Source organism: Mirounga leonina, unplaced genomic scaffold (genome assembly GCF_011800145.1).
Source record: "Mirounga leonina isolate KUSES-001 unplaced genomic scaffold, KU_Mleo_1.0 Mir_55, whole genome shotgun sequence".
NCBI classification, from domain to species: domain Eukaryota; kingdom Metazoa; phylum Chordata; class Mammalia; order Carnivora; family Phocidae; genus Mirounga; species Mirounga leonina.
Genome location: NW_023270816.1, coordinates 10,880,193 through 10,902,186, shown reverse-complemented (window position 1 = coordinate 10,902,186; position 21,994 = coordinate 10,880,193). Strand labels below are relative to the sequence as shown.

Genomic DNA, 21,994 nt, shown 5'->3' with positions numbered 1-21,994 from the left:
TCCATATGATTGCCTTAAGATATATTACTTTACTATCTTTAGATCTTGTATTTTTTTTTTTTTTAAAGAGATGAAATGCTTGTGGGGACAGACACAATTCTGCTCTGTATGTTTCTGTCTCATTCTTCTTTGATTACCACAACTGAATTTGGTGTGACTCTTTCCCAAGTACGCATCAAAATACGTTCTGGACTGTGTGATGGCAGCAAACTGTTCATATCTCTGTGCTACCTGATTTTTATTCACATTGTAGGAATGAATTTGACCCATCTTTATGCCTTTGCAATGTGTGCAGTGAAGCCTATGAATTTCCCTCTGAGTACCACTTTAGTTGCCCTGTACCGCTTGGAGCAGGTGCTATTTTTATTATTCAGTAGTTAACATTTTCTAATTCCCATTAGGACTTTTTTTAACCTAGACTTTATTTAGATGTGTGCTTTTAGGCTTCTACGTGTATGAGCTTGTTTTTGGTAAACTTTCTGTTACTGATTTCTGATTTTATGGCATTGTGTTTGGAGCACGTGATCTATATGGCACTGATTCTCTTCTACCTGTTGCGATTTTTGTATCTATTGAGAAACTTGGCTGTGTGGTTGATTTTTATGAGTATCATGTATGTGTGCGTGAAAAGAATATGTTCTCACCCACCACTGGGTACATGTTTGCATAGATGTCTATTGACCCAACCTTATTAATTGTATTCAAATTATACAGGTTTCCTAATTTTTTGTACTCTCGATTGTTTTTTTTTTAATTAGAGAAATGTATTAATACCTCTCCCTGTGATTGTAATCTTGTCAATTTCTTCTTATAATTCTATTAATTTTTGCTCCGTATAATTACAGGCTGTGTAATTGGGCATATTTAAGTCAGACTTCTTATGTTTTCATTGCAGTGTTCCTTTTATAATATCTATAAACTATTTTTAATGAGGTCTTATTTGCCTTGTATCTATTTTTTCTAGTACTTTTGCAATCAATCTTGCCGCCTTTTATTTAGTATATGCTATTTTTCTCCCACCCTTCACATTGAGCCTTTAAAAGTGCTTTTTAAAAAATTTTTATTTATTTATTTGAGAGAAGAGAGAGAAAGGGAGCATGAGTGAGGGGAGGAGCAGTGGGAGAGGGAGAGGCAGACTCCCCTCTGAGCAGGGAGCCTGATGTGGGGCTCAGTCTCAGGACCCTGGGACCATGACCCGAGCTGAAGGGCAGACGCTCAACTGACTGAGCCACCCAGATGCCCCTAAAAATGATGTTTTTAGTGTTTTTCTTGAAATCCAACTAAGAATCTCTTCTTTTTTTTAACTTGTTGAGTTTAGTCTGCTTACAACTGGTATGCTTACTCACACATTTGATCTTATTTTGTGCATTCTCTTCTACATTAAAAAAAAACTTCTGTATTTTCTATTTATCATGGATTTTCTTTGCTTCTTCATTTCTTCTTCCTTAGCCTCAATTGGATTGACTGAAAAAAGGTTTTAATTCTCTTTTTATCCCTGTGAATGCTTTTGGTTTTTTACTGGTTAACTTCAAGAAACTAGCAATTTTGTAAGGTATTGTAACTCTGCCTTTCTGTTAAACTCGATCTGTGTCTCATTCCTAGACTCAGTGCCTTGCAAAGTGCTCAGTGTTTAGTGGATGATCTCTGGATGTTTGTTGGATGTCTGTTGAATTGTTTGGATGGTATGAGTTATCAAGGTGTCTTGACCTTGTGCTCGTTTGTGGACTGCTAAGCTATGTTGAATTGGTAGCTCGGTGGCGATGAGTGGATTCCTCTGTGTCGTGTTTCTCACCTGAAATGGGTATAAAATAGTTTACATCTCATAAGTTTGTTAGGAGGATGAAATGTTCAGTGTTCAGAATGCTGTTGGCACAGAGTTAAGACTCTCTCTGTTAGTTTGCTATTGAGTCTATGTACACCTTCATTTCCTATTTGTAACTGAAGAACAGCCTCGAGGTATGTGCACACTGTGAGGGTACGTACTTTCAGATGTACTTCAGTATATTTTTCTTAATAATTTGGATATTCTTGGCATGGAAGGAAGATGGACATTGTCATGAACCACAATTATGTAATGTTTGGGTCCAAAAATGGTTCTGTAGGTGGAGTGCAGTTCAGCTCCTTCCAGGAGATATTTTAAGTCGCTGTGGCCTTCTGACTGCAGCATGAGGGGAGGTGATGATCAGATCAGAGGCAGGTCCTCAGAGGGACCCCAGCCAGGGACTGCACAGAGGCCTTAGGGTTTGATAACTGGCAGATTAATAACTGACCTCAAACTTCAAATGCCCCATTCAGGGCATCTTTCAGATAATTTATTGAAGATGGATTATGATCTATATTTAAAAATAAATTCTGGTATATTCATATTGTAGTCTTTTGATCTTTTATTGTACTTTTATAATTCTTGGTGGCATTTCATATATAGAAAACATACACTTCCTAAGGTCAAAATGTACCATTAGTAATTAGTCATAAGGAAGTTTTTGGAGGCCAATTCTGAAATTGTTATAAATAAGAAAAAAACCTCGTGTCAGTTTCTTACTTTAGATTCACTGTTGTTAGATAGCATCAGTGTAATGTTTATTAATTCAGCCTTTAAAGAACACATCTTGTTTCCTCCCCTTACAACTCTAGGGATCATCATTCACGACCCAACAGCACCAGCTTTATAACCTTTTCGCCACCACAGCCACTGGGGATGGCAGAAAGCCGTGGGACTTGGGAACCCTGAGGTAAGGCCCGCCCTGGCCTGCAGGGGGCGCACGAGACATGCTTCTGTTAACAGCTCCTGAGGCACGTGGCCTTAGTGTCTGTAAACTCAGTCTGATCTCTTTTTTCCAAATACAACAAGGTTGTGGTGAACCTACTCATGCTGAGCCATCTAAGAAGAGTATGATTTATACACAGAACAGGTCACACCAATTTGGAGTGCTAACGTAAAGGGTGCTGGTCTTTGCTAGGCTTGTGCCTTGTGACCCCTGAGGGTCAGATATGCACAGGGAGGTAATGAGATGCTCATAAACTACAGTGATGCAAATGCATATATGTGTATGTTCCTGTTCTCTAAAAAAGATAATTCTGTTATGGGGAATAATCACTAAATATATAACGTAGATAAAAAAGTATCATCAATATTTGTGCGCACGCACACTTACAGACGGCAAGGGCGGAATGAACAGTGTCTCTGCTCTCCTCTGTAATCGCTAAGCGAATATAAAAGCCCCTCTGATGTGTGAGGGCGTGTTCCCTGAGCCCTCTCCAGGTGGGGCTCTGTTTGGCATCGTGGGCCCCCTGGAGCCCAGCCATGTGCTGGTCAGCGCTTGCGAAGGCTCTCCTTGGGCAGCTCTGGCCATCCCCAAATAGGAGATTTTCTCAGGAAAACCAGCATCAATAAACAGGTTGTATGTAACACTTTGTAGCAAGTTGGTTGAGGCACCAGCCTTGTTAGAGTGTTGCGCCTCCCAGAAGTCTTTGAATCACTGATCCAAATAATTTATCATTTGAAAACGTTTGTTCTATATTTTTAAAGATCTTCAGAATGACCTGCTTGCCTTTAATTACTCACACGTGAGCATGCTATCTCAGTGCTGGTTTGCTCATTGTTGGGAAGACAGGCTACAAGTCAGTGTCTTTGCCCTAATTTGTGTTAAAAATAAAAAATCATTTTTTTCTCCTGATGCTTCTTCCTTTCCTATAGATGCGAGCGCTGTTTTGAAGGACATCCAAACCACGGATACCCATGTGGGACTGCTTTCAGCCCTTGTGGACGCTACGCGGCTTCTGGCGCGGAGGACAGACATGTAAGTGCCCTTGCGGTGTGTCGGTTGGTCTTCAGTCATGAGACCCTAGACTCATTCTTGTGGAAACTGGTTAATGTTGTCGCACAGGAGGATAAAAATCTGTTTTAATGAGAATAATGTGTACACTATGAAAGACCCTCATGCATTAATTTTGGTGAGGCATGATTATTTTTAACCTCAGTCACACGTTAGTTTATTTCTTTATTCATTTATCAGTCATTGCACAAATTGCCTCTCATGTAGGAATTGCTGCATGCTGCATTTTCTGTGAATCACCAGGTAACAACACTAATGAGTAAAGTACCAGATCAAAGTATTTAACTGGGAGTCTTCCTTTTTGATATCTTAGGGAACAATGTACTTATTTTATTATTATTTTTAACCTTCCAAAGAAGTGCCTTTATTTATTCACAGGGCTTAGGAAGGGAAAAGGCTCTAGAAAAAGGGAATTTCAGAATAGGCCCTGGTGCAGGGAGGACTTGGCAGGGTCCAGGCTGCCGTCTCCTGTGCTTTCTGGTGGTCACTGCCTGGTCGTGAGGACGTCCCGCGTCTCTCGGTGGCCAGTTTGGGCCCCAGTGAGTGGCCCTGATGACTTCTCAGCCCCCGCCCAGCACCCCCCAGGTCAGCCCCCCTCCGTCAGCGCCCCCGCCCAGCCCCCCACTCAGCCCGCCCCGTTCAGCCCTCCCCGTCCAGCCCCCTGCCCAGCCCCCGCCCTGCCCCATCCTGCTGCGCCAGCTCTTCATCCTACACGCGTGCTAAGGGCCCGGGACTCCTCGAGGCCGACGCGCTGGCGGTCCGTAGTCGCACGGTTGCGAGCCGCAGTGCGGGGGTGTCCCTGATCAGCTCCTACTTAAGGATCTGCTTGCTGGCGGCGCCTGCCCCAGCCCCACTGCAGGCTGGCAGGACACCCCCCGCCGCCCTGCCGACTGGCCCAGCGTACTTACTTCGTTGTTTTAAATCGATTTTTAAATTTTTATTTATTTATTTATTTTAGAGCGAGAGAGGTGGGGGAGGAGCACAGGGAGGGAGAGAGAATCTCAAGCAGGCTCCACACCCAGCGTGCAGCCCAACTTGGGGCGCCATCTCACGACCCTGAGATCATGACCTGAGCCCAAATCCAGAGTCAGACGCTCAACCGGCGAAGCCCCCCAGGCGTCCCTCAATGTACTTATTTTAATGAAATTGCCTTCCCTTCCTCTCCCCAACATACCTTACATGTTAGACACACATGTCTTATGATGGATTTGGAATAGAGACTGATACATATCCATTTGTCCTCAACATATTTAAAAAGGTTTTGTGTTAGGGCGCCTGGGTGGCTCAGTTGGTTAAGCGACTGCCTTCGGCTCAGGTCATGATCCTGGAGTCCCGGGATCGAGTCCCGCATCGGGCTCCCTGCTCGGCGGGGAGTCTGCTTCTCCCTCTGACCCTCCTCCCTCTCATGCTCTCTGTCTCTCATTCTCTCTCTCAAATAAATAAATAAGATCTTAAAAAGGTTTTGTGTTAGTTTCCTAGGGCTAGTGCAACAAATCACCATAAATTTCGCAGCTTAAAACAACAGAAATCTATTCTCTCAGTTCTGGAGGCTGCAGGTCTAAAAATCAAGGGGTTGGAGGGTTGGTTCCTCCTGGAGACCCTGAGGAACTGTCTGCCCTGGCCCCTTCCACTTCTCGTGCTGGCTGCGGATCCTTGGCATGCTTTGGCTTGGGGCTCATCAGTCCAGTGTCTGCCCCCATCTTCACACAGCTGTCTTCCCTGGTGTCGCCATTCTCCCTCTTCTTTCTCTTACAAGGACACTGGTCACTGGACACCCTAAATCCAAGCTGATCTTATGATCTTAACATAATCATATCAGCAGAGATCCTACTTCCAGTAAGATTACATTCACAGGTCCTGGGGTTAGGACTTGAACATATCACTTTGGGGGACACAATTCAACTCACTACAAGTCTATATGGGTTATCTAAATAAAAAAAGACATAGAGAAATTTCTAAAAACTCAAGGAAACTATAGACTTTATTTGGAAATAAATAACTTTTACCATTTAGCTGAAAGATTTATCATATAAACTTTTTTCTTTTTCAATTTAACTGATAAGAATGGAATTTAAAAGGATGGAAAACTATTTTATGAAACTTTTTTTTAAAAAGATTTAATTTATTTATTTGACAGAGACACAGTGAGAGAGGGAACACAAGCAGGGGGAGTGGGAGAGGGAGAAGCAGGCGATGCAGCGCTCGATCCCAGGACCCTGGGATCATGACCCGAGCCAAAGGCAGACGCTTAACGATTGAGCCACCCAGGCGCCCCTATTTTATGAAACTTATAAGTAGGAAAATCTATTCTAAAATTTTACTAGTTCTTAAGTAACTAAATGTGCTCCACTGACGTCTTTCTTTGTCATCTGCTATGATAGATACTTGAGTTCACTATAAATGAGGTACTTTGATTATGTGAAAGTGGGTAGAAATAGATACTTTAGTTTTTTTTATTTATTTTTTTAAGTTTTATTTTATTATGTTATGTTAGTCACCATACAATACATCAGTAGTTTTTGATGTGGTGATCCACGTTCCATTGTTTTCGTATAATACCCAGTGCTCCATGCAGTACATGCCCTCCTTAATACCCATCACCAGGCTAACCCATCCCCCCTACCCCTCCCCTCTAGAACCCTGTTTGTTTCTCAGAGTCCATAGTCTCTCATGGTTCATCTCTCCCTCCAATCCCCCCCCCCTTCATTTTTCCCTTCCTTCTCCTAATGTCCTCCATGCTATTCCTTATGTTCCACAAATAAGTGAAACCGTATGATAATTGACTTTCTCTGCTTGACTTATTTCACTTAGCATAATCTCCTCCAGTCCCATCCATGTTGATGTAAAAGTTGGGTATTCATCTTTTCTGATGGCTGAGTAATATTCCATTGTATATATGGACCACATCTTCTTTATCCATTCCTCTGTTGAAGGGCATCTCAGCTCCTTCCACAGTTTGGCTATTGCGGACATTGTTGCTATGAACATTGGGGTGCATATGGCCCTTCTTTTCACTGCATCTGTGTCTTTGGGGTAAATACCCAGGAGTGCAATTGCTGGGTCATAGGGTACCTCTATTTTTAAATTTTTGAGGAACCGCCACACTGTTTTCCAAAGTGGCTGTACCAACTTGCATTCCCACCAACAGTGTAAGAGGGTTCCCCTTTCTCCACAACCTCTCCAACATTTGTTGTTTCTTTCCCTGTCCATTTTTGCCATTCTAACTGGTGTAAGGTGGTATTTCAATGTGGTTTTGATTTGAATTTTCCTGATGGCTAACGATGATGAACATTTTTTCATGTGTCTGTTAGCCATTTGTCTTCTTCGGAGAAGTGTCTTTTCATGCCTTCTGCCCATTTTTTGACTTGATTATTTGTTTTTTTGGGTGTTGAGTTTGAGAAGTTCTTTATAGATCTTGGATACCAGTCCTTTATCTGTAGTGTCCTTTGCAAATATCTTCTCCAATTCTGTGGGTTGCCCCTTTGTTTTGTTGACTGTTTCCTTTGCTGTGCAGAAGCTTTTTATCTTGATGAAATCCCAAAAGTTCATTTTTGCTTTTGTTTCACTAGCTTTTGGAGATGCATCTTGAAAGAAGTTGCTGTGGCTGATGTCAAAGAGGTTACTGCCTATGTTCTCCTCTAGGATTTTGATGGATTCCTGTCTCACATTGAGGTCTTTCATCCATTTTGAGTTTATCTTTGTGTATGGTGTAAGAGAATGGTCCCGGTTTCATTCTTCTGCATGTGGCTTTCCAATTTTCCCAGCACCATTTATTGAAGAGACTGTCTTTTTTCCATTGCATGTTTTTTCCTGCTTTGTCGAAGATTATTTGACCATAGAGAGGGTCCATATCTGGGTTCTCTATTCTGTTCCATTGGTCTATATGTCTGTTTCTGTGCCAGTACCATGCTGTCTTGGTGATCACAGCTTTGTAATATAGCTTGAAATCAGGCAACGTGATGCCCCAGCTTTTTCTTTTTCAACATTTCCTTGGCGATTCGGGGTCTTTTCTGATTCCATACAAATTTTAGGATTGTTTGTTCCAGCACTTTGAAAAATGTCATTGGAATTTTGATCGGGATGGCATTGAAGGTATAGATTGCTCTGGGTAGCATAGACATTTTAACAACGTTTATTCTTCCGATCCATGAGCATGGAATATTTTTCCATCTTTTTCTATCTTCTTCAGTTTCTTTCATGAGTGTTCTGTAGTTCCTAGAGTATAGATCCTTTACCTCTTTGGTTAGGTTTATTCCAAGGTATCTTATGGTTTTTGGTGCTATTGTAAATGGAATCGTTTCTCTAATTTCTCTTTCTACAGTTGTGTTGTTAGTGTATAAGAAAGCAAATGATTTCAGTGCATTGATTTTGTATCCTGCCACATTACTGAATTGCTAGATGAGTTCTAGCAATTTGGGGGTGGAGTCTTTTGGGTTTTCCACATAAAGTATCATGTCGTCTGCGAAAAGAGAGAGTTTGACTTCTTCTTTGCCAATTTGAATACCTTTTATTTCTTTTTGTTGTCTGATTGCTATTGCTAGGACTTCTAGTACTGTGTTGAACAATGGTAGCGAGAGTGGGCATCCGTGACGTGTTCCTGATCTTAAGGGAGAGGCTCTCAGCTTTCCCCCATTGAGGATGATATTCGCTGTGGGTTTTTCATAGGTGGATTTTATGAACTTGAGGAATGCTCCCTCTATCCCTATACTCTGAAGAGTTTTAATCAGGAAAGGATGTTGTATTTTGTCAAATGCTTTTTCTGCATCAGTTGTGAGAGGACCATATGGTTCTTCTCCCTCCTTTTATTAATGTGTTCTATCACATTGATTGATTTGCGAATGTTGAACCACCTTGCATCCTGGGGATAAATCCCACTTGGTTGTTGTGGATGATCCTTTTAATGTATTGTTGGATCCTATTAGCTAGGATTTTGTTGAGGATCTTGGAATCCATATTCATCAGGGATATTGGTCTGAAATTCTCCTTTTTGATGCGGTCTTTGCCTGGTTTGGGGATTAAGGTAATGCTGGCCTCATAGAATGAGTTTGGAAGTTTTCCTTCTGTTTCTATTTTTTAAAACAGCTTCAGTAGAATAGGTATTATTTCTTCTTTGAATGTTTGGTAGAATTCCCCAAGGAATCCATCAGGCCCTGGACTCCTGTTTTTTGGGAGGTTTTTGATCACTGCTTCAATCTCGTTACTGGTTATTGGCCTATTCAGGTTGTCAATTTCTTCCTGTTTCAGTCTTGGCAGCTTATAGGTTTCCAGGAAGGCCTCCATTTCATCCAGATTGCTCAGTTTATTGGCATATAGTTGTTGATAATAATTTCTAATAATTGTTTCTACTTCCTTGGTGTTAGTTGTGATCTCTCCCCTTTCATTCATAATTTTATTAATTTGGGTCCTTTCGTTTTTCTTTTGGATAAGTCTGGCCAGTGGTTTACCGATCTTATTAATTCTTTCAAAGAACCAACTTCTAGTTTCGTTGATCTGATCTACTATGTTTCTGGTTTCTAATTCATTGATCTCTGCTCTAATCTTAATTATTTCTCTTCTAATGCATGGCTTAGGCATCGTTTGTTGCTTTTTCTCTAGTTCTTTAAGCTGTAGAGTTAGTTGGTGAATTCGGAATTTTTCTGTTTTTTTGAGTGAGGCTTGGATGGCTATGTATTTCCCCCTTAGGACTGCCTTTGCAGTATCCCATAGGTTTTAGACTGATGTGTTTTCATTCTCAGTGGTTTCCATGAATTTTTTAAGTTCTTCTTTGATTTCCTGGTTGACCCAAACATTCTTGAGCAGAGTGGTCTTTAGCTTCCAAGTGTTTTTAATTTCTTCCAAATTTTTTCTTGTGATTAAGTTCCAGTTTTAAAGCATTGTGGTCTGAGAATATGCAGGGAATAATCTCAATCTTTTGGTATCGGTTGAGACCTGATTTGTGACCCAGTATGTGGTCTATTCTGGAGAAAGTTCCATGTGCGCTCGAGAAGAATGAGTATTCTGTTGTTTTAGGGTGGAATGTTCTGTATGTATCTATGAGGTCCATCTGGTCCAGTGTGTCATTCAATGCTCTTGTTTCTTTGTTGATTTTCTGCTTAGATGATCTGTCCATTGCTGAGAGTGGAGTATTGAGGTCACCTACAATTAACATATTATTATCAATATGACTCTTTATTTTGGTTAACAGTTGGCTTATGTAGATGGCTGCTCCCATGTTGGGGGCATAGATATTTACAATTGTTAGATCTTCTTGTTGGATAGACCCTTTAAGAATGATATAGTGTCCTTCTGTGTCTCTAACTACAGTCTTTAGTTTAAAATCTAATTTGTCTGATATAAGAATTGCTACCCCAGCTTTCTTTTGAGGTCCGCTGGCAGACCAGAAGATGGATCTCCATCCCTTCACTTTCAGTCTGGATGTATCTTTAGGTTCAAAATGAGTCTTTTGTAGACAGCATATGGATGGGTCCTGTCTTTTTATCCAATCTGCAACCCTGTGCCGTTTTATGGGAGCATTTAGGCCATTCACATTGAGAGTGATTACTGAAAGACATGAATTAATTGTCATTATGTTGCCTGTGAAGATGTTGTTTTTATAGATTGTCTCTGTAAATTTCTGTTGTATATCACACTTGGGGTCTTTCTCCTTTTATAGGACCCTCCCTAATATTTCTTGCAGGGCCGGCTTAGTGGTCACATATTCTTTCAGTTTCTGCTGGTTGTGGAAGCTCTGCATCTCTCCATCCATTCTAAATGAAAGCCTTGCTGGATAAAGTATTCTTGGTTGCATGTTCTTCTCGTTTAGTACCCTGAATATGTCTTGCCAGGCCTTTCTGCCTTGCCAGGTCTCTGTGGATAGGTCTGACGTTATCCTGATGTTCCTCCTTCTGTACAGAAGGAATCTCTTCCCCCCTAACTGCCCTTAAGATGGTTTCCTTGGTTCTAAGATTTGCAAGTTTTACTATTACATGCCGGGTGTTGGCCTGTTTTCCTTGATCTTGGGAGGGGTCCTCTCTGCCTTTAGGACACGAATGTTTGTTTCATTCCCCAGATTAGGGGGGTTCTCAGCTACGATTTGCTCAAATATATCTTCTAGTCCTCTCTCTCTCTACACTCCCTCCGGGATTCCAATAATTCTGACATTGGAATGCTTCATGGTGTCACTTATTTCTCTGATTCTATTTTCATGGATTCCGATTTGTTTTTCCCTGGCCTCCTCTTTTCCCTTTTTATCTATTATACTGTCTTCCAGATCGCTTATTCTCTCTTCTGTCTCAGTTACCCTAGCTGTTAGATTATCTAGATTAGATTGGATCTCACTGATAGCATTTTTAAGTTCTGCCAATTCAGCTTTCATTTCTGCCTTTAGAGACTCTATGTTGCCATTAATTGATTTCTCCATGCTAGCTATTGTCTTCACAATTGCTAGCCTGAATTCCATCTCCGACATCTTGGTTATATCTGCATCCATTTGTAAATCTGCAGCATAAGTCATAATCTCTGAGTCTTTTCTGTTTGGGGGGCTCCTCCTCCTAGTCATTCTGTTAATGGGTGGTTGAGGGAATGTATAGAGTCCAAATTATTGACCAGAACCCAAGCAAGATGCACCTGTTTTCTAGGGACCTCAGGGTTGCTGGCCTCTTGTTTTCCCAGCCTGTCTTCTGGGGGAGGGGCCTGCCGCACTGTTACTCAGGCAACCCTGTTTGGGCAGAGTTGCCCTGCCCCCCTGTGGTGGGGGATGGGCTCAGTGGGAACCAGTTTTGGGGGGCTTTTGTTCTCTGGCGGCTTTCCTGGGCAGCTTTCCACGTCTCTTCCATGAGTCAGCGCAGAAGAGACTGTTTCCAACCCTCTTCCTCAGAGCAGAGAGACCTCAGTTTGTTCTTTAGTGAGCTCTCCAGGCCACACCGTCTCTGTTTCTGTCTGTGATGCTATAAACTGTGGCATCCTGGGTTGTGTGCCCCTCTGCAGCGCCCCCAGTCCTACCTCCAGGTCGGGGCACATCTCTGCCCTTTGTGCTTCTAAAACTGCCAGCCACTCCCAGTTCACACGCATGAGCCCACCGCTCCGGGTTTCTGTCCCAGGGGCTGCCCTAAAGTCCTTTCCCCGACGCTAGCCGCTACCGTTCTGCGAGTCTGTGCCCCATCTGCAGCGCACGAGGCTGTCGCTCACCGGTGGTGTAGGATTCCCACAGTCAGGTTCCCTCCCACTGCGGTTTATCCTCCCATATCTGCCCACGGAATCACAGCTCCCTGCTTCATACCTCGAAACCAACTGCTCACGATATTCTGTTTGTAGAGATCCAGATCACATCTCAGGCTGATTTCGTGGGTGTTTAGAGTGGTCTGGTAGATATCCAGCTCAATTCTGGGACTGGTTGCAATAGGGTCCCCTACTCCTCCACCATCTTTTCTCCCACACCTGAAAGCATTTTCATATAGAAAATGAAAGGCTGTTTCTTAAATGACTCTTATCTAGATGTCTTTCCTGATATCACAGCATCATTTTATGAGCATTGTGAGATCCTCGTCAATGCAAGGCAGTGCTAATCCCCACTCAAAATTTGGCAAAAACAGAAGGAGTCGCAGGAAGGACTTTTCCAGACGCTGCTCTGAAAAGAGTCAGGCCACCTTCAGAGCCTGCGTGCATCAGAGCCCGCCCGCACCTGTCTGCTTCCCGCTGCTCTGGCCTTCCTGGGGTGGGAGGGAGAAGCATCTCCCTCTCTGCCTGGCCCCTCCAGCCATCCCCTCCTGCCGCATGGGGGCCGCTCTGCCCAGAGCCTCTCTCTCCCTGCCCTGTGGTCTCTGCTGTTCTCCATCAGCCTGGATGCATGTTCCCTGGAGCCTAACTATGTGAACAGGAACCATCAGCATGTACTTGACCTACTTCTGTAATTGGATTTATGTCCCACATTGTACTCAAGCTGGTTCCTGGAACGTTAGCACCACCAACCCAACTCCCTCACCTCCCGGCCTCTTTCCCGCTGTTTCTCATCTCTTGAAATCCTTTGCTCTCATGGCTTCTGGCCCTCATGCTTCTCTGCATGTTTGCTTCTTCCTGCACCCGTCCTACTCATCTCCCCCACATCACAGGTCACCTCGATGTCACGCACCTCGAACGCTGGCCCCTTTCCTGCTTCCTGAGTGCGGTACAGCTGGGGCTCTCCTCAAGCACCGGTGGTCACTTCCCCGCCCATGGGCTTCTCGGGGTGCAGCGCCCCTTTCCAGGGTGGTTTTCCCTGGGGAGACGCCCACAGACGTGCTGAGATGTTTGTTCCTGCTTTCTCTCCGTGGTTTGGGATCTAGAGAGATTCAGGGGGTATGTGACCAACATATGCCTCCAAGAATTACATTTTTTATTAGCACATGGTTTATATACGGGGCATAAAGTAGTTGTCGGTTCACCTGTCTGAGGAGTTTTTTGCAGGTCTTTGTGTGGACACTGCGTTTCTCTTGGGCTGACATGGAGAAGCGAGGCTGTGGGTCTGTGGGCTGGCGTGGGCTTAGCTTCACCGGAAACTGCCAGCAGGGGTCCATGCTGGCTATACCACTGGCCAGTGTGGCATCGAGTCTTTGGCACCCACACACGTGCACAGATGACAGTGATGGGAGCACGCCGAGTGGGGCGCGGCTCCGGTAAGGGCAGCCACCGCGTGCCGGCGAGTAGCTCGGACTGTGACGTGAGCAGCTGTGTGCCCTGGTGTCCTCGTCTGCGGAGCAGGGACGGTGATAGCTGTGTCTTCAGAGGTGGACAGGATGACACGTCCGTGTGCGGTGAGCCTGTGCCGTCCTCGTTAACCTCCCTGTGTGATGATCAGACATGACAGGTGCCAGAGAGCTGTGGCCCTTGTGGGTCCCCTTGGTCGCTAAGCCGAACGGCAGATGCAAGGAGGGTCCTGAGTCCCAGGAAGCCCTCCAGTGCTATTCACGAGAGCGTTCCACGTGAACGTGTCCTGCAGGGAGATCGGTGGAGCGGTGAGGCTGGTGCTGAGTCGTCGCCGGAAGGGCAGTGAGTCCGAAGAGGCCCCGAGTCCTCTGTTGACAGTCGAGGTCATAGGCGGCCTCACAGAACAACACACAAGCTTAGAGTCAGAAAAACCCGGTTAGAACGTCGGTGTTGACGCCCGAAGTCCATACTGGTCACGTACCCTCCGTGTGTCCTGCTTCCCCGGCGTGAACATGAGGGTACCTGGTGTTCGTCTGTGACATGAGCTGTAGGCGGTGATGAACCGCACAGTGTGACCGTTGCTGGGCCACGGGTTCTCAGCGCGGGGCCCGGGGCAGCAACAGTGGTCCACTTTGGGAACTGTTAGGAGCTGCTTTTCAAACAAGCACATCTGGATCAGAAGAAAAAATCCATACTTTTGATCTCTCCACTCCAAGGTACATATGACACCTACCTGTAGACTTTATTTCAGGAACCACCGTTTACCAATGGCAGGATCATCTGAAGTTCTAAATTTGAAGGGCTCATTTGTACATTAAAATAGGTTTTTTGTGGAAAAGGAATCCCCTAGATGTCTTGCTTCTGCTGCGATGTGGCATTTCCCTTTATTACCAGTAAAGTCTAGAAATACTTGTTTGCACATTTTGTTACTTAAAAATGTGAATGGATCTCGCATCAGCATGGTATCCAAGCCCAGATTTCTGTCCCTAAAATGAAGTGTCTGATGGCGTCTGTGTGTGTATTTACACACATACACATCTTCTCATCTGGTCATACAATTAGAGAGGAATGTAAGTTCTTCCCAACAGCCGTAGAAGAAGTTCAAAATACCTGAATTCCAGGCTAATTAGTAGGAAGCAGAGCGCAGGCGGTTTGTCTCAAGTTGATGGGACAGGACAGTAAAAGCCCTCTTTTCACCCAGTTTGGGACGTGCAGGTCAGGGGGGGCTGCGGAGCCGGTGAAGACCCGACCAGGCGAGGGGGAGACGCAGGCGGCGTCGGCGGCCGCGGGAGCCCTGCGCGCGCGCGTTTCAGCAGGCGGTCCCGCGTGTTCGCCGCGCGGGCGTGCGTGTGCGACGGGGCTCGGGCGCGCTGTCTCCCAGGCGGGCTGGACGCTCGGGCTTCAGCCCCTCCGCCCCCGTGCGTCTCCCCGTGGGCGGCGCCCGCACCCGCACGAGGCTCTCCGCGCGTTCTGGATCTGCCGCCTTCGGGTGGGCGACGTGCGCTCACGGTGACGCGCGTTTCCAGGGCGGGCGGGCCGCGCAAGCGTGCGCCCCGTGAACGTGCTCGTCGCTCAGCGTGGCGTGTCCCCGGGCGCAGCGGGAGCGCCGCAGCCGGCGAGCCCCGAGCGCCGGGAAGAGCCCCACGCACAGAATGAGGGCGGGGAGCAGGGAACGCGAACGCGAGCCATCGTGAGGAGGAGGCCCGGCGCGGAGAGGGTCGCGGCGGCGCACACGGCCCACGCGGGAAGCCGTGTGGTCTTGCCCGAGGATACCGACTGCGGAAAGCCGGTGGCGTGAGCGCCCGCGGCGTCGACTGGGGCGGAGCGTTGTGGCGCGGGGGCCGTGGGGACGCGCTGCGCTGCCCGGTCCGCCGCCGTCAGGCGCCTCGGCGCTCGGGCACGTCTGGCCTCCGGGGACACGGACGTCGGCGGCGCGCGCGCGCCGGGCTGGTCCCGTCGCGGACGCCGGAGGCCGTGGCGCGCGCGGCTCGGCCCCCGTCAGCCGTGAGGGAGCCGTGCAGTCCGCTGCCGCGGGGCGTTCGCCCTCACGTGTCCGCGCGTGTGACTCCGGCTCGCCACCGCGCCACGAGGCCGTGCTGCGCGGGCCGCGGGGCCCGCCCTTCTCCCCGATGGCGCCAGCGAGGGCCGCCGCTGCGCTGCCGCTTGGCTCCCGGCCTGACGCGGCGCGGGTGAGGGGACGGGCGCCCGGGGGCAGCGGCGCGGGGCGGGCGCCGGGAGAGGTGCGCGGGGCGGGGCGGGGCGGGGCGGGGCGCGCCGTCGCGCTTCTGAAAGCTCGGGGCTGGCCTGGCGCCGTCTCGGCGCGACGGCCCGAGAGCCGCTCTGCGCCCTGACGGCCTCCCGTTCGGGTGGGACGAGGACGGGAGGGGAGGAGCAGGCCCCCGTCGCCGGCCCCTGGCGCGGCGCGGGCCGGCGGCCGCGCAGGACGGGCACGAGCGCTCGGGCGCTAACGGGCAGCAGCGCGGCCCCCGTCGCGAGCGCGCCGTCGGCCGGGGGACGCTGATGCCGCCGCGCGGCGCTGACCGTCCCCGCGCGCGGAAGTCGTCACAAGGCCCCCGTTGCACAAGTCGCGCGTTTCCGAGCACGGTTGTCGGGAGGATCCCCGTGACGCGTCTTCAGCGGCGGCCTCCGGGTGGGCTTCCAGGGCTCTGCTTTTCAGTGCTACGATGTCCGACTTCCGGCCGCGCCGTCCTTCGCTGACGTTTCCGAAACGGGAGTGAAACCCGAGCCTCCTGCCTCAGGTGTGTGTCTCCGCTTCCCAGCGGCCCCGGGGCCCTCGACTCAAGCTTCTGTTCTAGGAAACGTATTAGACGGTGCACCAGCACCGCAGTCTGATGTTTTCACGTGCAGAAAAAGACGTCTCTGGTCGTAGTCACGCCGGCGTTCAGCCGGTACCGTGCGAGCCCGTGGGCGCTCGACGCCGCGTTTGGGCGCGGAGGATGGCGGGCGCGGGCGGGCGGCGAGGACGGCGCTCTGCGTCTCCGTGTCCGGCGGGAGGTGCGGCGCGCCGCGTGCGAGCCGGGCGCCCCCGCGAGAGGAGACGGGGCGCGGGCTTCCGCGGGCGTGCTGGGGCCTGCCCGCCCTGGGCCCGCGCTGGCGTCCCGCCCCCCTCCGCCCGCTCCCTCGCCCCCTTAGGTCTTCGTCGCGGATTGCGGGTGACCCCCCTCGACTCGACGCACGCCTGCGCAGATCAGCCGTCAGCCTTCAAGCTGTCTTCCCCGGCCCTGCGGTCAGCGCCCGCGCGGTGGCTCCTGTGCTGAGTCGTGCCCGGGACGGCGCTGGACCTGCAGGTCCAGGCAGGAAACCCCCGGTGCCCACGCCTGCTGAGGGCTGGCTGCCGCGCTGCCCAGGGCCGCGGCCTCGTTAGGGCGGGAATCACGGAAACCCCGCAGAGTACGCGCTACTTTTGTCGTATCGCATGTGGGAAGGTAATTTGAGGAGGGCCCCTGTCCAGTGGCCGGCGTGGTCAGAGGCGGTGACACCAACCTTACGCCGGGGACGCTGCCTGACTTTTGGAAAAGCAGGACACAGGTTACTTGACTGGGTTTTGTTAAATAAATTCTGAGCAATATCCCCTCCAAAAAGCAAAGTTTGGTCCCCTCAGAATGCTACTAGATATGGTCAAAGAAGTAGGGTCTTTGGCCAGTGCTATTGCTCCATTACCAAAATAAGACTTGTGAGTCCTTTGGAAGAAGATTGTGTTATACTAATGAAATTATTCTCACGAGGCATGTGGCTAAGAGAGGACTCTGAAAATGAGCGGGAATCCTGACAGCTCACGAAGGAGTGTGGGTTCAGACCCCAGAGACCATGGCAGCGCCTTAGGTCCTGCTGGGAAATGTAGCCGAGTCCCCGTGGCCCACGCTTGGCTCGAAGGCTGTGCCATCAGCTTGCGCCCCTGGTATACTTGTAATAAGACACGTCCATTCAGATGTTTAACTGTTTAGGGTCGGAGCGAACATCCGGAAAGCACCCCAGTGACATCATCCTGGCTGAGACTGTGGCCAAGAGGTATGAGGAATCCAAACCAGGCGTTACAGAAGACAGAGGACTGGGGTGTGAGCAGATGGGGTCCTGGTTTGAAGGATGGGGGCCTACCAGCCACAGGAGAAGTTTAGGAAGGAAGGTTGGGGAAATTGTGAAATTGTGGTGTAGCCATGGAGGAAGGCTGCTCCGTAAGACAGAAATAGGTGGAATTTGTTGGAATGTAACGAAAAGTCACAATTATAATATTTTCATCATGTTATCAGACTTACCTTATGTTAGTATCATAATCATCAATTTTGATGTAAGATAATATAAAAGCTCTTTCTTATTGATAGTGGGCAGTGAGGCTCTATTTCCCATTTTACAATTCTGTGTCGCGTGGGGCTTGTTTGGGGAAGTTTTGCTCGGGTCTTCCTGGCCATGCCGGATTGCATTTAGACCGTGTCTAATGCTGCCTTAGAACACGAGGTGGAGCATGGAGCGCTCCAATAGCATGTGTAGACAAGAAGTAGAAGAAGGCAGGTACATGTGTTCAGGGTCCAGGCTACACAGCATGGTTCAGGCTACGACTCAAAATACCCCAGCAAGGGAAGAAAGGAGGACCAAATGTGGAAAGTGTGCAGGATGGCATGGTGACTATTCTCCTCCTAGGCCCACAGCCCCTGGTGTGGAGAAAGAGAAGGAAAAAGTTAAGAAATGGAAATCTGAGAACTTCTTGTTTTTCTTTAAGATCATGAGACTTCACAGTGGACATTTAGGCTGTTTCCAGTATCTTGGTATTATAAGTAATATTCAGATGCACATCCTGAGTGTGCAGTGTTTTCTATGTCTGGATTTATTTTCTCAAGATAGGTTATTAAAAGTAGTGCTACTGAGTAAAATAGCAAAAACTTTGCAAGCGTTCTAATATGTACAGAGAAATATTTTTCAGAATGTTCCCCATTGCTTGTTTCCTTACCAGGTTAGATTATTGACACTTTCAGTATCTTTGTTAAGTTCATTATCAAGAAATGGTACCTATTACTTTAATTTGCCTTTTTAAAAATATTATGAATATTGTACATTATTCCATATGCTATTAATTATTGGAGTTTTTTCATTTTAAAATTGCTTGTTTATATCCTTCATATCTTTATCTTTTGGACCCAATTTAAAATTGACTTTTTGGGGGCGCCTGGGTGGCTCAGTTGGTTGGGCGACTACCTTCAGCTCAGGTCATGATCCTGGAGTCCCGGGATCGAGTCCCACATCGGGCTCCCTGCTCGGCAGGGAGTCTGCTTCTCCCTCTGATCCTCCCCCCTCTCATGCTCTCTCTATTTCATTCTCTCTCTCAAATAAATAAAATCTTTAAAAAAAAATAAAAAAAAATAAAATTGACTTTTTGTCCTTTGTATTTACAGTATTTTCTTGTAGATTCAGTTTTGCTTTTTATTTTGTTGTTTTCTCTTTCAAATATAAAACTAGGATTTCTTCTAATCACTCTAGGCCTAGAAAGTTTTTTCTCTTCAAAATTTATCTCTCTGATGAAATTATGGTAGAATCTTTCACATAAGATTGTAATTTTTAAGTTCCCTGGCTGACAGTTCCAGTATCTAGGTTATATCTGAGTCTCATTCTGTTGATTGCTGCGTCTCTTGACAGTTGGTTCGCCTACCTTTCTTTTGATGTGTTGTAATTTTTGAATGAATGCTGGATGTTGACTGTGGAAGGACATAAGGATGCCAGGACAAACATGTCTCTTTCTGCTAGGCTGTTGGTTTGGTAGGGTTAGGAGTTGAGCCAGGTGCCATGCGCTTTAATTATTAAAACTTTGGTTATAGTAAGTCATTAGAATCGGTACAGATCATTATACAAATAGAAGCATGCAGACAATATTGTATTCTTCCCAAGTCATCTTTTGTCAAACCTTTTAGAAAATTTTATTTACTAAAGCATATGAGGATGAAATCTAAATCTACATGTTTTAAATAGGCCACCTTACTTTGAGAGTTGTGTTTGGCTCTGCCAATGAAAAATAACCTAAGTCTATATCTGGGAAAGGGTTATTTTCCTTGTTTTTTAAATTGAATAAAAGTTTGCTGGCTCCCCACTGGCTTCTCTTGTGGTTGGAATTAATACACAGGTGAAGTATGTCAAGCCCACAGTATTAACAGTTTGCTATGAATTTAGGAATATTCTGAGAATAATATTTTAGGTATTTGTTATGTTTTAAGGATTTTGATATATTAAAATATTTGATTCCAGCTTGAAATATGAATTGACTTAGATTTGTGACTTTTTAGTTGAGAAAAATGAGAAAATTTAGTTGAGAAAAAATGAGAAAATTTCATTCAGTTGGGAATAGCATATGAATTTTTAAGAGAAGTTGAGATTCACCATATTTAAAAGTTTACTTTCTTAGATTTTTGAGAATTGGGAGCATTTGGCTTTTTAACTTTTTTTTTCATTTAAAGTATTCAGGAAAATTTAACACATTTGAAATGAATCTTGACAGTTTTAGAATAACTTAAATTGTAAACTTAATTCATTGCCTAAAGATTTTTAATCTGTTTATCATGAGGAGATTTAACATAAATGAAAGCCACTTTGCATGTGATTGTTAAAATTTACTAGATTTTTAAATATAATAAATAAGATAGTAAATTGAATGAGAAGCTTAAGGAAACTAGGTCTTAAAATTGAATCTTTAATTAATTGAATTATTCTTTCAAAAAGTGAAAATGAGCCACAAATCTCCAGCTTTGTTGTGGAGATGAAGAGTGGAAAGCCATGGTGCTGAGTCTTTCCTTCCCATGGCCCTTCAGGAGAGTCTGCGGTTGCAGGAGCTTGGAGGAGGTGTTCCTGATAAATCACGCGTGTGCACGCCACGTCAGGAGGAGCCCGCCTGTTCCAGGGGCTGCCCACGGGGATGCTGGAGGAGGAGCAGAAAGAATGGTAGTGGGCGGAACTCTTCTCCCTCACAGTTCTGCATGGCATTTACATGAGCTCAATTTATGAGAAAGTGGCCCGCAGGTTGGCTTCTGGGAGTATATGATCTCTGCTCAGTTCGGGACTTGAAGGTCACTAAAATGGCACTGAAGACACATACCGTTCATTAAATAGGACACATCTTCCCCATTTCTGTGGTGACATCATTCTGTGCTTGGTTATAGACATCTTTGTCTTTTACGAATAAACTTACTTAGCCCTGCAAGGCACAGTGGTAGGGTTTGGGCTGGAGGTCATGGTCTCCGTCAGTGTGTGGACTGCTCCCTCTCTCAGCTGTGAACGGGAGAAGGACGGCCGTCTGGCAGAGCTGTTTGTCCTCAGGACGGGAGGTGTGTGTAGTCTGATACTGCTCTCAGAGTGAAATCTTAAACCCCAAGCCCAGGTCCCTTTGCTGTTTGATGTAAACATACAAAGACATGTCAGTAAATCCACAGCATGGTGCACACTCTCCTCTCGGTGAATGACAGGTCGGGAATGGTCATCATTGAAATAGTTCTGTATTTTCTTCTCGTGTAGCCTGTTCCGAAGGCCAGGAATGCAGGGAGGATCCGCTCAGGGTCCACGAGGATGGATTTTGCAGGTGCCGAGTCCCCAGACGCCTTCTCCGGGAAGGCAGAGGTCACCGTGGAGCGCGGGCACCTGCAGGGGCCCCCCCAGCCAGAGGAGAGGCCTGTGCACCTGGGGCAGTTTGTCCTGCCCAGACAGAGCTAGGTGTTTTCCAGCCATTCTCAGAATGACCTGGAGAGCTGTAGCTTTAGTAAGTGGTGTTACTATTTACATCACAGAATGTTTCTTTCATTTGTCACTGATCAAATGGTCCCTCTCAATGTACAGTCAGTCACAGATAAAACTGGGCTATTGAAGAAAGATCGATAATAAAAGTAAAAACTGAACTCATGCTATCAGCGAATGAGAAAATGGTACTTGGTTTGTAAAACTCACTTCTTAACACTCAACTCCTCAGGGACGGCTCTGTTACAGGAAGTGGAATGGCTTCTCCATGTGCGTCCCCAGAACGTTCTAGTGATCGTGTGGTTCATGAACACATACCTTGAAGGGAAATAGTTTCTTCACTGTTTAAAGTCAGGAAAGAAAGAAATACATATTGTAGATTTTTAACATCTGGTGAGGTGTTTTTAGTAGATGAAAGTTAATGACTGATCTCCTTAAATAAACAGAAATAGACCAGGGTCCTCAGTGTTCTGTCTTCTCTGGAATAGAGTATCCATTCACTTAGGTGTTTCTAATTTAGGATATCATGTAGAACTTAATATTAAAATTCAGTCTCCTTGATGAGTGATTGAGAGTGAAGTTTCATCTTGTTATAAAGTGTTACCCCCCCCCCCCCAAAATATAGACTTTGCCTTTAGGAATTGGCCTTCAAGTCCAGGTGAAAACACAGCGGGGTCAGCACTGTGTTCGTGGGGAGGGGAGCCCGCGTCTCTGTGCTGGCTCCAGGCCGTTGACACCTGCTGTTTGAGACACCACCTCTCCAACCGCCCCCT

General features: G+C 46.7%; 1 protein-coding gene across 1 annotated transcript in view; it reads left to right on the top strand.

Moving 5' to 3' along the window:
- LOC118001932 (WD repeat-containing protein 27-like) overlaps window positions 1–14,073 on the top strand; it is a 70,333-nt gene extending 56,260 nt beyond the window's left edge. Inside the window, 3 exon segments of the mRNA XM_034992116.1 lie at window positions 2,635–2,732; window positions 3,698–3,800; window positions 13,257–14,073. Of these exon segments, the coding sequence (XP_034848007.1) occupies window positions 2,635–2,732; window positions 3,698–3,800; window positions 13,257–13,469 (414 nt within the window). The 3' untranslated portion in view covers window positions 13,470–14,073.
- The last annotated feature ends 7,921 nt before the right edge of the window (window positions 14,074–21,994 follow it).